This window comes from Triticum urartu, chromosome 4A (genome assembly GCF_056163025.1).
Source record: "Triticum urartu cultivar PI428250 chromosome 4A, HENAU_Tu73, whole genome shotgun sequence".
Classification (NCBI taxonomy): Eukaryota; Viridiplantae; Streptophyta; class Magnoliopsida; order Poales; family Poaceae; genus Triticum; species Triticum urartu.
The window spans coordinates 69,457,272-69,474,996 of NC_141876.1; the positions used below are offsets into that span (position 1 = coordinate 69,457,272).

Below are 17,725 nucleotides of genomic sequence, written 5' to 3' on the forward strand. Positions count from 1 at the left end.
GTATATGCTCACTCACAGAAATATTCTCCTCCATCTTACAGCTATAGAACTTATTGGACACTTCATATCTCTCAATTCGGGCATTTGCTTGAAATATTAACTTCAACTCCTGGAACATCTCATATGCTCCATGACGTTCAAAATGTCGTTGAAGTCCCGGTTCTAAGCCGTAAAGCATGGCACACTGAACTATCAAGTAGTCATCAGCTATGCTCTGCCAGATGTTCATAACATCTGGTGTTGCTCCTGCAGCAGGTCTGGCACCTAGCGGTGCTTCCAGGACGTAATTCTTCTATGAAGCAATGAGGATAATCCTCAAGTTACGGACCCAGTCCGTGTAATTGCTACCATCATCTTTCAACTTTGCTTTCTCAAGGAACGCATTAAAATTCAACGGAACAACAGCACGGGCCATCTATCTACAATCAACATAGACAAGCAAAATACTATCAGGTACTAAGTTCATGATAAATTTAAGTTCAATTAATCATATTACTTAAGAACTCCCACTTAGATAGACATCCCTCTAATCCTCTAAGTGATCACATGATCCAAATCAACTAAACCATGTCCGATCATCACATGAGATGGAGTAGTTTCAATGGTGAACATCGCTATGTTGATCATATCTAGTATATGATTCACGCTCGACCTTTCGGTCTCAGTGTTCCGAGGCCATATCTGCATATGCTAGGCTCGTCAAGTTTAACCTGAGTATTCCGCGTGTGCAACTGTTTTACACCCGTTGTATTTGAACATAGAGCCTATCACACCTGATCATCACGTGGTGTCTCAGCACGAAGAACTTTCGCAACGGTGCATACTTAGGGAGAACACTTATACCTTGATAATTTAGTGACAGATCATCTTATAATGCTACCCAATCAAAGCAAGATAAGATGCATAAAGGATAAACATCACATGCAATCAATATAAGTGATATGATATGGCCATCACCATCTTGTGCTTGTGATCTCCATCTCCGAAGCACCGTCATGATCACCATCGTCACCGGCGCGACACCTTGATCTCCATCGTAGCATCGTTGTCGTCTCGCCAACTTATGCTTCTACGACTATCGCTACCGCTTAGTGATAAAGTAAAGCATTACAGGGCGATTGCATTGCATAATAAAGCGACAACCATATGGCTCTTGCCAGTTGCCGATAACTCGGTTACAAAACATGATCATCTCATACAATAAAATATAGCATCATGCCTTGACCATATCACATCACAACATGCCCTGCAAAAACAAGTTAGACGTCCTCTAATTTGTTGTTGCAAGTTTTACGTGGCTGCTATGGGTTGAGCAAGAATCATTCTTACCTACGCATCAAAACCACAACGATAGTTCGTCAAGTTAGTGCTGTTTTAATGTTCTCAAGGACCAGGCGTAGCCACACTCGGTTCAACTAAAGTTGGAGAAACTGACACCCGCCAGCCACCTGTGTGCAAAGCACATCGGTAGAACCAGTCTCGCGTAAGCGTACGCATAATGTCGGTCCGCGCCGCTTCATCCAACAATACCACCGAACCAAAGTATGAGATGCTGGTAAGCAGTATGACTTGTATCGCCCACAACTCACTTGTGTTCTACTCGTGCATATAACATCTACGCATAAAACCTGGCTCGGATACCACTGTTGGGGAACGTAGTAATTTCAAAAAAATTCTTACACACACACAGGATCATGGTGATGTATAGCAACGAGAGGGAAGAGTGTGTCCACACACCCTCGTAGACCGAAAGCGGAAGCGTTAGCACAACGCGGTTGATGTCGTCGTACGTCTTCACGATCCGACCGATCAAGTACCGAACGCACGGCACCTCCGAGTTCAGCACACATTCAGCTTGATGACGTCCCTCGAACTCCGATCCAGCCGAGCTTTGAGGGAGAGTTCCGTCAGCACGACGGCGTGGTGACGATGATGATGTTCTACCGATGCAGGGCTTCGCCTAAGCACCGCTACAATATTCTCGAGGTGGATTATGGTGGAGGGGGGCACCGCACACGGCTAAGAGATCTAAGAGATCAATTGTTGTGTCTAGAGGTGCCCCTGCCCCCGTGTAGAAAGGAGAAAGGGGGGGGAGAGGCGGCTGGCCAGGAGGAGGCGCGCCAGGGAGGAGTCCTACTCCCACCGGGAGTAGGACTCCCTCCTTTCCTAGAGGGAGTAGGAGAAGGGGGAAGGAGGAGGGAGAGAGGAAGGAAAGGGGGCGCCACCCCCTCTCCTTGTCCAATTCGGACTAGAGGGGAGGGGCGCACGGCCTGCACTGGCCGCCCCTCCTCTTCTCCACTAAGGCCCATCTTGGCCCATTAAACCCCCGGAGGGGGGGGGGTTCCATAACCCCCGGTACTCCGGTAAAATCCCGATTTCACCCGGAACACTTCCGATATCCAAATATAGGCTTCCAATATATCGATCTTTATGTATTGACCATTTCGAGACTCCTCGTCATGTCCGTGATCACATCCAGGACTCCGAACGACCTTCGGTACATCAAAACACATAAACTCGTAATATAATCGTCATCAAACTTTAAGCGTGCGGACCCTATGGGTTCGAGAACTATGTAGACATGACTGAGACATGTCTCCGGTCAATAACCAATAGCGGAACCTGGATGCTCATATTGGCTCCCACATATTCTACGAAGATCTTTATCGGTCAAACCGCATAACAACATACGTTGTTCCCTTTGTCATCGGTATGTTACTTGCCCGAGATTCGATCATCGGTATCTCAATACCTAGTTCAATCTCGTTACTGGCAAGTCTCTTTACTCGTTACGTAATACATCATCCCGCAACTAACTCATTAGTTGCAATGCTTGCAAGGCTTATAGTGATGTGCATTACCGAGTGGGCCCAGAGATACCTCTCCGACAATCGGAGTGACAAATCCTAATCTCGAAATACGCCAAACCAACAAGTACCTCTGGAGACACCTATAGAGCACCTTTATAATCACCCAGTTATGTTGTGACGTTTGGTAGCACACAAAGTGTTCCTCCGGTAAACGGGAGTTGCATAATCTCATAGTCATAGGAACATGTATAAGTCATGAAGAAAGCAATAGCAGAATACTAAACAATCGAGTGCTAAGCTAATGGAATGGGTCAAGTCAATCACATCATTCTCCGAATGATGTGATCCCATTAATCAAATAACAACTCATGTCAATGGCTAGGAAACATAACCATCTTTGATCAACGAGCTAGTCAAGTAGAGGCATATTAGTGACACTCTGTTTGTCTATGTATTCACACAAGTATTATGTTTTCGGTTAATACAATTCTAGCATGAATAATAAACATTTATCATGATATAAGGAAATAAATAATAACTTTATTATTGCCTCTAGGGCATATTTCCTTCAGTCTCCCACTTGCACTAGAGTCAATAATCTGGATTACACAGTAATGATTCTAACACCCATGGAGCCTTGGTGCTGATCATGTTTTGCTCGTGGAAGAGGCTTAGTCAACGGGTCTGCAACATTTAGATCCGTATGTATCTTGTAAATTTCTGTGTCTCCCACCTGGACTTGATCCCGGATGGAGTTAAAGCGTCTCTTGATGTGCTTGGTTCTCTTGTGAAATCTGGATTCCTTTGCCAAGGCAATTGCACTAGTATTGTCACAAAAGATTTTCAGTGGACCCGATGCACTAGGTATGACACCTAGATCGGATATGAACTCCTTCATCCAGACTCCTTCATTTGCTGCTTCCGAAGCAGCTATGTACTCCACTTCACACGTAGATCCCGCCACAACGCTTTGTTTAGAACTGCACCAACTTACAGCTCCACCGTTCAATGTAAATACGTATCTGGTTTGCGATCTAGAATCGTTCGGATCAGCGTCAAAGCTTGCATTGACGTAACCATTTACGACTAGCTCTTTGTCACCTCCATAAATGAGAAACATATACTTAGTCGTTTTCAGGTATTTCAGGATGTTCTTGACCGCTGTCCAGTGATCCACTCCTGGATTACTTTGGTACCTCCCTGCTAAACTTATAGCAAGGCACACATCAGGTCTGGTACACAACATTGCATACATGATAGAGTTTATGGCTGAAGCATAGGGAACATCTTTCATCTTCTCTCTATCTTCTGTAGTGGTCGGGCATTGAGTCTTACTCAACTTCACACCTTGTAACACAGGCAAGAACCCTTTCTTTGCTTGATCCATTTTGAACTTCTTCAAAACTTTGTCAAGGTATGTACTTTGTGAAAGTCCAATTGAGGGTCTTGATCTATCTCTATAGATCTTGGTCCCCAATATATAAGTAGCTTCACCAAGGTCCTTCATTGAAAAACTCTTAGTCAAGTATCCCTTTATGCTATCCACAAATTCTATATCATTTCCAATCAGCAATATGTCATCCACATATAATATCAGAAATGATACAGAGCTCCCACTCACTTTCTTGTAAATACAGGCTTCTCCAAAAGTCTGTATGAAACCATATGCTTTGATCACACTATCAAAGCGTTTATTCCAACTCCGAGAGGCTTGCACCAGTCCATAAATGGATCGCTGGAGCTTGCACACTTTGTTAGCTCCCTTTGGATCGACAAAACCTTCCGGTTGCATCATATACAACTGTTCTTCCAGAAATTCATTCAGGAATGTAGTTTTGACATCCATTTGCCAAATTTCATAATCATAAAATGCGGTAATTGCTAACATGATTCAGACAGACTTAAGCATCGCTACGGGTGAGAAAGTCTTATCATAGTCAATCCCTTGAACTTGTCGAAAACCTTTTGCAACAAGTCGAGCTTTATAGACAGTAACATTACCGTCAGCGTCAGTCTTCTTCTTGAAGTTCCATTTATTCTCAATGGCTTGCCGATCAACGGGCAAGTCAACCAAAGTCCACACTTTGTTCTCATACATGGATCCCATCTCAGATTTCGTGGCCTCATGCCATTTTGCGGAACCTGGGCTCACCATCGCTTCTTCATAGTTCGTAGGTTCGTCATGGTCTAGTAACATAACTTCCAGAACAGGATTACCGTACCACTCTGGTGCGGATCTTACTCTGGTTGACCTACGAGGTTCAGTAACAACTTGATCTGAAGTTTCATGATCATCATCATTAACTTCCTCACAAATTGGTGTAGGTGTCACAGGAACCGGTTTCTGTGATGAACTACTTTCCAATAAGGGAGCATGTACAGTTACCTCATCAAGTTCTACTTTCCTCCCACTCACTTCTTTCGAGAGAAACTCCTTCTCTAGAAAGGATCCAAATTTAGCAACAAAAGTCTTGCCTTCAGATCTGTGATAGAAGGTGTACCCAACAGTTTCCTTTGGGTATCCTATGAAGACACATTTCTCTGATTTGGGTTTGAGCTTATCAGGTTGAGGGATTTTCACATAAGCATCACAGCCCCAAACTTTAAGAAACGACAACTTTCGTTTCTTGCCAAACCATAGTTCATAAGGCGTCGTCTCAATGGATTTTGATGGTGCCCTATTTAACATGAATGCAGCCGTCTCTAAAGCATAACCCCAAAAACATAGCGGTAAATCAGTTAGTCTGGACCTAAGCCTGAGACTGAGTGCTTCTACTTCAAACAAACTGGTCACTGGAAGCGGAACTATCGAGATTCAACAAAAATAGACCACTCTTCCAGTGACCGCATAACAACATATGTTGTTCCCTTTGTCATCGGTATGTTACTTGCCCGAGATTCGATCGTCAGTATCTCAATTCCTAGTTCAATCTCGTTACCGGCAAGTCTCTTTACTCATTTCGTAATACATCATCCCGCAGCTAACTCATTAGTTGCAATGCTTGCAAGGCTTATAGTGATGTGCATTACCGAGTGGGCCCAGAGATACCTCTCCGACAATCGGAGTGACAAATCCTAATCTCGAAATACGCCAAACCAACAAGTACCTCTGGAGACACCTATAGAGCACCTTTATAATCACCCAGTTATGTTGTGACGTTTGGTAGCACACAAAGTGTTCCTCCGGTAAACGGGAGTTGCATAATCTCATAGTCATAGGAACATGTATAAGTCATGAAGAAAGCAATAGCAGAATACTAAACAATCGAGTGCTAAGCTAATGGAATGGGTCAAGTCAATCACATCATTCTCCGAATGATGTGATCCCATTAATCAAATAACAACTCATGTCAATGGCTAGGAAACATAACCATCTTTGATCAACGAGCTAGTCAAGTAGAGGCATATTAGTGACACTCTGTTTGTCTATGTATTCACACAAGTATTATGTTTTCGGTTAATACAATTCTAGCATGAATAATAAACATTTATCATGATATAAGGAAATAAATAATAACTTTATTATTGCCTCTAGGGCATATTTCCTTCAGTCTCCCACTTGCACTAGAGTCAATAATCTGGATTACACAGTAATGATTCTAACACCCATGGAGCCTTGGTGCTGATCATGTTTTGCTCGTGGAAGAGGCTTAGTCAACGGGTCTGCAACATTTAGATCCGTATGTATCTTGTAAATTTCTGTGTCTCCCACCTGGACTTGATCCCGGATGGAGTTAAAGCGTCTCTTGATGTGCTTGGTTCTCTTGTGAAATCTGGATTCCTTTGCCAAGGCAATTGCACTAGTATTGTCACAAAAGATTTTCAGTGGACCCGATGCACTAGGTATGACACCTAGATCGGATATGAACTCCTTCATCCAGACTCCTTCATTTGCTGCTTCCGAAGCAGCTATGTACTCCACTTCACACGTAGATCCCGCCACAACGCTTTGTTTAGAACTGCACCAACTTACAGCTCCACCGTTCAATGTAAATACGTATCTGGTTTGCGATCTAGAATCGTTCGGATCAGCGTCAAAGCTTGCATTGACGTAACCATTTACGACTAGCTCTTTGTCACCTCCATAAATGAGAAACATATACTTAGTCGTTTTCAGGTATTTCAGGATGTTCTTGACCGCTGTCCAGTGATCCACTCCTGGATTACTTTGGTACCTCCCTGCTAAACTTATAGCAAGGCACACATCAGGTCTGGTACACAACATTGCATACATGATAGAGTTTATGGCTGAAGCATAGGGAACATCTTTCATCTTCTCTCTATCTTCTGCAGTGGTCGGGCATTGAGTCTTACTCAACTTCACACCTTGTAACACAGGCAAGAACCCTTTCTTTGCTTGATCCATTTTGAACTTCTTCAAAACTTTGTCAAGGTATGTACTTTGTGAAAGTCCAATTGAGGGTCTTGATCTATCTCTATAGATCTTGGTCCCCAATATATAAGTAGCTTCACCAAGGTCCTTCATTGAAAAACTCTTAGTCAAGTATCCCTTTATGCTATCCACAAATTCTATATCATTTCCAATCAGCAATATGTCATCCACATATAATATCAGAAATGAGACAGAGCTCCCACTCACTTTCTTGTAAATACAGGCTTCTCCAAAAGTCTGTATGAAACCATATGCTTTGATCACACTATCAAAGCGTTTATTCCAACTCCGAGAGGCTTGCACCAGTCCATAAATGGATCGCTGGAGCTTGCACACTTTGTTAGCTCCCTTTGGATCGACAAAACCTTCCGGTTGCATCATATACAACTGTTCTTCCAGAAATTCATTCAGGAATGTAGTTTTGACATCCATTTGCCAAATTTCATAATCATAAAATGCGGTAATTGCTAACATGATTCAGACAGACTTAAGCATCGCTACGGGTGAGAAAGTCTTATCATAGTCAATCCCTTGAACTTGTCGAAAACCTTTTGCAACAAGTCGAGCTTTATAGACAGTAACATTACCGTCAGCGTCAGTCTTCTTCTTGAAGTTCCATTTATTCTCAATGGCTTGCCGATCAACGGGCAAGTCAACCAAAGTCCACACTTTGTTCTCATACATGGATCCCATCTCAGATTTCGTGGCCTCATGCCATTTTGCGGAACCTGGGCTCACCATCGCTTCTTCATAGTTCGTAGGTTCGTCATGGTCTAGTAACATAACTTCCAGAACAGGATTACCGTACCACTCTGGTGCGGATCTTACTCTGGTTGACCTACGAGGTTCAGTAACAACTTGATCTGAAGTTTCATGATCATCATCATTAACTTCCTCACAAATTGGTGTAGGTGTCACAGGAACCGGTTTCTGTGATGAACTACTTTCCAATAAGGGAGCATGTACAGTTACCTCATCAAGTTCTACTTTCCTCCCACTCACTTCTTTCGAGAGAAACTCCTTCTCTAGAAAGGATCCAAATTTAGCAACAAAAGTCTTGCCTTCAGATCTGTGATAGAAGGTGTACCCAACAGTTTCCTTTGGGTATCCTATGAAGACACATTTCTCTGATTTGGGTTTGAGCTTATCAGGTTGAGGGATTTTCACATAAGCATCACAGCCCCAAACTTTAAGAAACGACAACTTTCGTTTCTTGCCAAACCATAGTTCATAAGGCGTCGTCTCAATGGATTTTGATGGTGCCCTATTTAACATGAATGCAGCCGTCTCTAAAGCATAACCCCAAAAACATAGCGGTAAATCAGTTAGTCTGGACCTAAGCCTGAGACTGAGTGCTTCTACTTCAAACAAACTGGTCACTGGAAGCGGAACTATCGAGATTCAACAAAAATAGACCACTCTTCCAGTGACCGCATAACAACATATGTTGTTCCCTTTGTCATCGGTATGTTACTTGCCCGAGATTCGATCGTCAGTATCTCAATTCCTAGTTCAATCTCGTTACCGGCAAGTCTCTTTACTCATTTCGTAATACATCATCCCGCAGCTAACTCATTAGTTGCAATGCTTGCAAGGCTTATAGTGATGTGCATTACCGAGTGGGCCCAGAGATACCTCTCCGACAATCGGAGTGACAAATCCTAATCTCGAAATACGCCAAACCAACAAGTACCTCTGGAGACACCTATAGAGCACCTTTATAATCACCCAGTTATGTTGTGACGTTTGGTAGCACACAAAGTGTTCCTCCGGTAAACGGGAGTTGCATAATCTCATAGTCATAGGAACATGTATAAGTCATGAAGAAAGCAATAGCAGAATACTAAACAATCGAGTGCTAAGCTAATGGAATGGGTCAAGTCAATCACATCATTCTCCGAATGATGTGATCCCATTAATCAAATAACAACTCATGTCAATGGCTAGGAAACATAACCATCTTTGATCAACGAGCTAGTCAAGTAGAGGCATATTAGTGACACTCTGTTTGTCTATGTATTCACACAAGTATTATGTTTTCGGTTAATACAATTCTAGCATGAATAATAAACATTTATCATGATATAAGGAAATAAATAATAACTTTATTATTGCCTCTAGGGCATATTTCCTTCAGTCTCCCACTTGCACTAGAGTCAATAATCTGGATTACACAGTAATGATTCTAACACCCATGGAGCCTTGGTGCTGATCATGTTTTGCTCGTGGAAGAGGCTTAGTCAACGGGTCTGCAACATTTAGATCCGTATGTATCTTGTAAATTTCTGTGTCTCCCACCTGGACTTGATCCCGGATGGAGTTAAAGCGTCTCTTGATGTGCTTGGTTCTCTTGTGAAATCTGGATTCCTTTGCCAAGGCAATTGCACTAGTATTGTCACAAAAGATTTTCAGTGGACCCGATGCACTAGGTATGACACCTAGATCGGATATGAACTCCTTCATCCAGACTCCTTCATTTGCTGCTTCCGAAGCAGCTATGTACTCCACTTCACACGTAGATCCCGCCACAATGCTTTGTTTAGAACTACACCAACTTACAGCTCCACCGTTCAATGTAAATACGTATCTGGTTTGCGATCTAGAATCGTTCGGATCAGCGTCAAAGCTTGCATTGACGTAACCATTTACGACTAGCTCTTTGTCACCTCCATAAATGAGAAACATATACTTAGTCGTTTTCAGGTATTTCAGGATGTTCTTGACCGCTGTCCAGTGATCCACTCCTGGATTACTTTGGTACCTCCCTGCTAAACTTATAGCAAGGCACACATCAGGTCTGGTACACAACATTGCATACATGATAGAGTTTATGGCTGAAGCATAGGGAACACCTTTCATCTTCTCTCTATCTTCTGCAGTGGTCGGGCATTGAGTCTTACTCAACTTCACACCTTGTAACACAGGCAAGAACCCTTTCTTTGCTTGATCCATTTTGAACTTCTTCAAAACTTTGTCAAGGTATGTACTTTGTGAAAGTCCAATTGAGGGTCTTGATCTATCTCTATAGATCTTGGTCCCCAATATATAAGTAGCTTCACCAAGGTCCTTCATTGAAAAACTCTTAGTCAAGTATCCCTTTATGCTATCCACAAATTCTATATCATTTCCAATCAGCAATATGTCATCCACATATAATATCAGAAATGATACAGAGCTCCCACTCACTTTCTTGTAAATACAGGCTTCTCCAAAAGTCTGTATGAAACCATATGCTTTGATCACACTATCAAAGCGTTTATTCCAACTCCGAGAGGCTTGCACCAGTCCATAAATGGATCGCTGGAGCTTGCACACTTTGTTAGCTCCCTTTGGATCGACAAAACCTTCCGGTTGCATCATATACAACTGTTCTTCCAGAAATTCATTCAGGAATGTAGTTTTGACATCCATTTGCCAAATTTCATAATCATAAAATGCGGTAATTGCTAACATGATTCAGACAGACTTAAGCATCGCTACGGGTGAGAAAGTCTTATCATAGTCAATCCCTTGAACTTGTCGAAAACCTTTTGCAACAAGTCGAGCTTTATAGACAGTAACATTACCGTCAGCGTCAGTCTTCTTCTTGAAGTTCCATTTATTCTCAATGGCTTGCCGATCAATGGGCAAGTCAACCAAAGTCCACACTTTGTTCTCATACATGGATCCCATCTCAGATTTCATGGCCTCATGCCATTTTGCGGAACCTGGGCTCACCATCGCTTCTTCATAGTTCGTAGGTTCGTCATGGTCTAGTAACATAACTTCCAAAACAGGATTACCGTACCACTCTGGTGCGGATCTTACTCTGGTTGACCTACGAGGTTCAGTAACAACTTGATCTGAAGTTTCATGATCATCATCATTAACTTCCTCACAAATTGGTGTAGGTGTCACAGGAACCGGTTTCTGTGATGAACTACTTTCCAATAAGGGAGCATGTACAGTTACCTCATCAAGTTCTACTTTCCTCCCACTCACTTCTTTCGAGAGAAACTCCTTCTCTAGAAAGGATCCAAATTTAGCAACAAAAGTCTTGCCTTCAGATCTGTGATAGAAGGTGTACCCAACAGTTTCCTTTGGGTATCCTATGAAGACACATTTCTCTGATTTGGGTTTGAGCTTATCAGGTTGAGGGATTTTCACATAAGCATCACAGCCCCAAACTTTAAGAAACGACAACTTTCGTTTCTTGCCAAACCATAGTTCATAAGGCGTCGTCTCAATGGATTTTGATGGTGCCCTATTTAACATGAATGCAGCCGTCTCTAAAGCATAACCCCAAAAACATAGCGGTAAATCAGTTAGTCTGGACCTAAGCCTGAGACTGAGTGCTTCTACTTCAAACAAACTGGTCACTGGAAGCGGAACTATCGAGATTCAACAAAAATAGACCACTCTTCCAGTGACCGCATAACAACATATGTTGTTCCCTTTGTCATCGGTATGTTACTTGCCCGAGATTCGATCGTCAGTATCTCAATTCCTAGTTCAATCTCGTTACCGGCAAGTCTCTTTACTCATTTCGTAATACATCATCCCGCAGCTAACTCATTAGTTGCAATGCTTGCAAGGCTTATAGTGATGTGCATTACCGAGTGGGCCCAGAGATACCACGACTCTACCGCCCGGCCAATCCTATTCCACTGAATCCCCTCCCTTTTTCATGGGAGTGACAAATCGTAATCTCGAAATACGCCAACCCAACAAGTACCTTCGGAGACACCTGTAGAGCACCTTTATAATCACCGAGTTACGTTGTGACGTTTCGTAGCACACAAAGTGTTCCTCCGGTAAACGGGAGTTGCATAATCTCATAGTCATAGGAACATGCATAAGTCATGAAGAAAGCAATAGCAAAATACTAAACGATCGAGTGCTAAGCTAACGGAATGGGTCAAGTCAATCACATCATTCTCCTAATCATGTGATCACGTTAATCAAATGACAACTCATGTCAATGGCTAGGAAACATAACCATCTTTGATCAACGAGCTAGTCAAGGAGAGGCATACTAGTGACACTCTGTTTGTCTATGTATTCACACAAGTATTATGTTTCCAGTTAATACAATTCTAGCATGAATAATAAACATTTATCATGATATAAGGAAATAAATAATAACTTTATTATTGCCTCTAGGGCATATTTCCTTCAAGACATTATTCATGTTTATTATGTTAGGGGCATAAGGGTGAGGCCTTTAGGCATATTAAATGGGCAAGGGCGTGTGGGGGTTATTTCCCCCATTACAACGCACGAGCCTGTTTCCTAGTCCTTGTCTCAAACAAAATGATGCTAGCGCCAGCCACCAGCGCTCATCCTTGTCTAAAAAAATGAGGTTGTTTGTGTGGGATGTGATGAGCTCATCCTAAATCTCCACATGACACATGAGCTCATCCTTGTATAAAAATAACAAAAACTCATCCGGCATTTGCTACTGTCGTACTAGGATTTGCATGTCTTTGGCATAGCCTACTTGTTGTTGCCACATGCCTCTATCTCTCGCACGGACGGAGGTAGAAGATGAACTGAAAGAGATAACAGAGAGTTTTGCCGGTGACGAACGCCGCCATGGGCGCACCAACGCCCTAATCTTTTTTCTTTCAGATGGCTCAGCTTATACGTACACAGGGAGGGGCTATATAGCACACACACGCCACACACCGCTCCTGCCTACTCACACACGACGTGCTCCCACGATCCGCATGCAACGCTTGCACCAACGACACGCTCCTACGCGCCTGGGGCGGTTGGACTCCGCATGCAGCATCGACGACGCGCTCACCGCGGCCACTTGCAACAGATCGCTAACCGCCTAGCTAGCTAGCTCACGTGGCTTACCACTACGCCAAACACACATGCATGCACACGCTACGCACGCCATGACACACTCGTGGTTTATTTCCTAACACTACTTTGATGCTCGACAAGAACAAGAAAGCAACATGCGCCTTGCTTTTTATTCCTTCAGACATCAATACTTGATCAGGGGCAAGTCGTACGTTTTAGAGTTTTAACTGGACAAGTGTAAGTCGTACGCGTATATATGACTAGGACCAAATGATGTCTGCAATCTAATGATCTAATCTACGTACACAGTTCTTGCAAAAACAATCTAACCTACATACATGCACCAAATCATGCGACCCCAAAATTATTTGTTTTTCAAAAGTTCACGTCAACTTTGGTTATTTTGGTTATTACCAAAACCGAACCGAAATTTAATGGTTATTACCAAAACCGAACCGAAATTTAATGGTTATTACCGAAACTGAACCGTATCTACGTATAAAACCGTATAAACCAAAGTATAAAAACCGTATAAACCGAACCGAAAAAACCGAACGCACACCTTAAACACTGAGGCCAATATTCATGTGTGTGCTGATGTGTCTTTGTTTTCTTCTTACCAGGCTGCATGCTTCTGTTCATGGTGTTGGCATGGTAGATCTAAAGTTTACTTCGGGAAAGATCGTGCAATTAAAGAATGTGCAACATGTCCCTGCCATCAACAAGAATCTCGTTAGTGGCTCCCTTCTATGTAAAGAAGAGTTTAAGTTAGTATTTGAGTCCAAAAAAGTAGTCGTATCTCGGTATGGACTATTTATTGGAAAATGATATGATTGTGGTCTGTTCCGCCTTTCCCTGGAGGATTTATGTAATAAAGTCGTGAACCAAATTCATTCTAATGTGAACGAATCTGAGGTTTGGCATTCACGTCTTTGTCAGATAAATTTCAGTTATATGACGCGGCTGGCTAAGATGGATCTAATTCCGAGTTTCACTTTAGCCAAAGGCTTTATGTGTCATGAGTGTGTGCAAGCAAAACAACCTCGTAAGCCTCACAAGCCTGTGAAGGAGAGACACCTGTCATCACTAGAGCTCATACATCCAGATCTCTGTGAGATGAATGGTGTGTTGACTAAAGGTGGAAAGAAATACTTCATGACTTTAATTGATGATTCCACTAGATTCCGTCATGTGTATTTGTTAAATACAAAGGACGAGGGGACCCTACCATGAAAACTGTAACTTCCTATGAAAAACCACAAATAGGTTAACAAGTTGTAAACCTTTCCAGAACACAGCAAGCAAATAGTTCATGTCTCGTATGAAGAACACTAACAATGAAGCATAAATCAAGAGAAGAGAACATACTGAATTTTCGAATTGCGGTGGCCGTTTTGTTTGTCCATTCAATGCGGTGGACAGGGAGGCCCCGTAGGTGGCCGGACCATTTCTCCAGAGCAGTAGTATGGGAAGCACGTAAATCACAGCCAGGGGACTTCGCAATCTCTGCAAGCTCGTCTGGGAAAAACAGCATCTCCCTGGGCCTCCAGGTGACCACCAACCGACTGAACTGCTTCCCCATGCCCCTTAAGGTTAGAAAAAAGTCACGATGGGCATGGTCCCAAGGGATTGACAACTCGCCAGTTAAGACACTAGCCGCTGTTCTGGAATCAGTCCATAATGGAGTTTGCTGATCTTGAGTTCTTCAGCCTTGTAAAGAAGCGCTAACGCAGCATGAATTTCAGCTTCATTTGATGAAGAGCACTTGAGGTCTGAGAAAACTTCTGAGTAAATGATCTTATCGTCCTTCCAAATGATGTAAGACAAGCTTGCAATTCCCGTCTTATTATCGTACGAAGCATCACATTCCCCTTTGTAGAATGGTTCGTTGGTCCCGTCATACGGCTGCTTCAGTCCGTGGTCATACATTAATGGTTCAATAGTGGAAAAGGAAGAGTCCCAATCTTCAATAATGTAACCCTTCCTGCTAACAAGAAGGTCCAGAAAAGTCTCAAATTCGCCATCCTTACAAGTATCTTCATAGGATGCGATGTCAAAGCTACTCAAATAGCAAGGATTGTGACCAAGGATGCTGAAGGTTTGACATTGCAGAAATATCATCCATGGAACGTTTATTCCACACGGGGTAATCAAACATCGGTTAACCAGTAATGGTCTGATAAAGTTCTTGTATCTGGCCTTAAAACTGAGCACTTTAGTAGCTGTTTGACTGGTATCGGCTAATACTCTCTCCCTCAAAGTTGTACTATTACCACGCTGAAAATGGCTGTCCTCACCAATATATCGTTCACCTGCATCACATTGCACAAGTTAGGTAGCCAAATGTAGCATTACACTGAGAAAACTTAAGCTTAATTAATTTCAATGTGTGTAACAAGTGTAGAAATGAAACGAATGAACAGAGATGAAAACATTATTCTTAGGAAGTTTTCTCAAAATAAAACTTGAACATATATGGCAAGCGATCATAGCTTGTTCAAAATTTGCAGAACATTAGCATAAGGGCTAGAAAAACCATGTGAAAGAAGAGACTCTGAATGCGAGAACCGATGAGAAACTTCTTACCATAATCTTAATATGCAGATGATAACCAAAAAGAATAAATAGAGAACACATCCATACAAAACAACAATTGTGTGTTCAAGTAAATGAAATGAGAGGGGGCACATAATACCGTGTCATGGGAACTTAAAATGCATACATACAGGTAAAAAGTACCAAAATGCTAACACATACAACGGGTTGGCATCGCTATATGCAGAGAATACAGCTGACAATTGACAGTCAAAAATTGTGAATCAACAGAATAAACACATACCAGAAAGCAGGTGTATTTAACAAAAGGGATGGCAAGTTACCTGAATTTGTGACTGACTGGTCTCCAGCCAAGGTACAAAATCGGTGGTGTTTCATCTGTGACCCCAGTGTAGCAGAGGAACCTGCAACAAGCAAAGCAATTAAAAGGGGCAGTGGATAGCCATGTCTGCATTAAGAAAAATCAATGTTATATTTAATGAGAACAATTGCAACAGATCCAAAAAAGAAGAGCCTGCCAGGGTACCAAATGTATGTGGTGGCAACAGGATTGCCACCTGCAAAAGGTTGACCAACTTAAAAAGGGCACAGATAGACTAACATTCTACCATTGATGACTAACTATAACTAGTATAGCTAATGATAGAATGTATCAGTTGGGCAGACTGAGCTTTGTACTATGCAGAAAACGGGAGGGCTAACATTCTACCATTGATGATTACAAAAATGCACAAAACAGGAACGTTTCGTTAATATACCAGCATTCTTCAGCAAAGTGAGTGCAGTTCTTTTACACCGACTTGGTACGCTAGGGACCACAGTGGGCCAGACTGGTGCAACAAATGTAGTGCCCAAGGATGGACTTCTCAGCACCGGTAAACTGCTTGGTGATTTACCTGCATTTGTCAAGATGCATTTGTCAAGATGCCTACTAGTTGGATAGTTGGGATCACCCAAGTATGAAAGATAAGTACTTCAGACCATAGATCATAGAAGCATATTAGTTTGTCACTTTACCTTTAGTTGACACAACCGTTGGTATACCACAACTTGTTGCAGGACTTGCCAACGCCAATGTGTCAATAGCATTTTGTGTGACTGGTGCTGAAGATAAACCTGTAACGAGTCATGAAATTAAAAGTTGCACCAGATAGCAGGCATTTAGATGCCTTAAAAAGAAGCGACGCGGCATAATCTGATCTAATATACACATGAGACATGTACTGATCGAACCCCATAGTTTGCTAATTTAACTTCTAAGTATTTGACACACAGCACCCACGAATTTTGCAAAGCCAGCAACCCACGAATTTTGCAAAGCCAATCTAAACCTTTTCTAGACCAGCTCTACAGAAGGTGAACTTAGGACAAGGCCTTAACATGATGTTTTCTCTGTTTTTTCAAATGAACTGAACTGTAACCAACCACAAAGTGTTGCCATTTATACAGAACGCTGGCAAATAACTGAATCAGCTATGTCAAAACACTTCTCTTGGGATATATGGTGCCAGATACCTAATCAACCATGCCAAAAAAAAGGATTCCTTGGAATGCTTTGGTGCAAGATACTGAATCATGCAAAAAGGCTTTCTTTAGGAAAGATTTGTGCAAGACCTGGTGATTTTCACCAACATAAAACATGGTTTTGTGTGGCTTGAGACAAATTACCTCGAAGAAGAGCCAAGTTTCGAGCCGGACCTTGGGTAAGGTTGGGCTCTGGGGGGATGGTACCACCATCAGCCTGCTCCCTGTGGAGCCTCCCCTGCTGGCTCCCTAACCAGGCGAGATGCGCCCTTCTTCTCACACCACCCATCCAAGCTCTGGATGGCTTCATGGCCCCTCTCATGCGGCCTCCTCCCAATCTGGAAGGAAGCTCTCTGCTGCCGCCGCGTTCCCAATTTTGGCCAGAAACCCTCACCCCGCCATCGCCTTACAAAATCTGACCAGGGTTTCGGGGAGGAAGAGGCTCGATATGGTGGTGCGCTCGGCTTTACTGGACTAAATCAGGCCGTTGGGTTGGAATTGGGCCGGCCCCAATCGTTGTTGTTGGGTTTGGTTTTCTTGGCTACAGGTAGCCCATGGAATGTTATCGTGGGCCAAACCAGGGAGTGAGTCATAAAAATGGCCAAGTCCGAAAATTACAAAATGAACATAGTCAGCATGAAGTTAAGCT

At 42.7% G+C, this 17,725-nt stretch overlaps 1 protein-coding gene across 1 annotated transcript; it reads right to left on the reverse strand.

Annotated features, from left to right (window-relative positions):
• Positions 1 to 14,640: 14,640 nt before the first annotated feature.
• On the reverse strand, positions 14,641 to 17,386 carry LOC147974827 (uncharacterized). Its single transcript, XM_087520158.1, has 6 exons — positions 17,221 to 17,386; positions 16,653 to 16,668; positions 16,311 to 16,459; positions 15,876 to 15,956; positions 14,945 to 15,308; positions 14,641 to 14,860 (listed from the first exon to the last, which is right to left on the reverse strand). Exons 1-6 carry the CDS (start codon positions 17,384 to 17,386, stop codon positions 14,641 to 14,643), a joined length of 996 nt encoding a protein of 331 aa, XP_087376284.1.
• Positions 17,387 to 17,725: the final 339 nt, after the last annotated feature.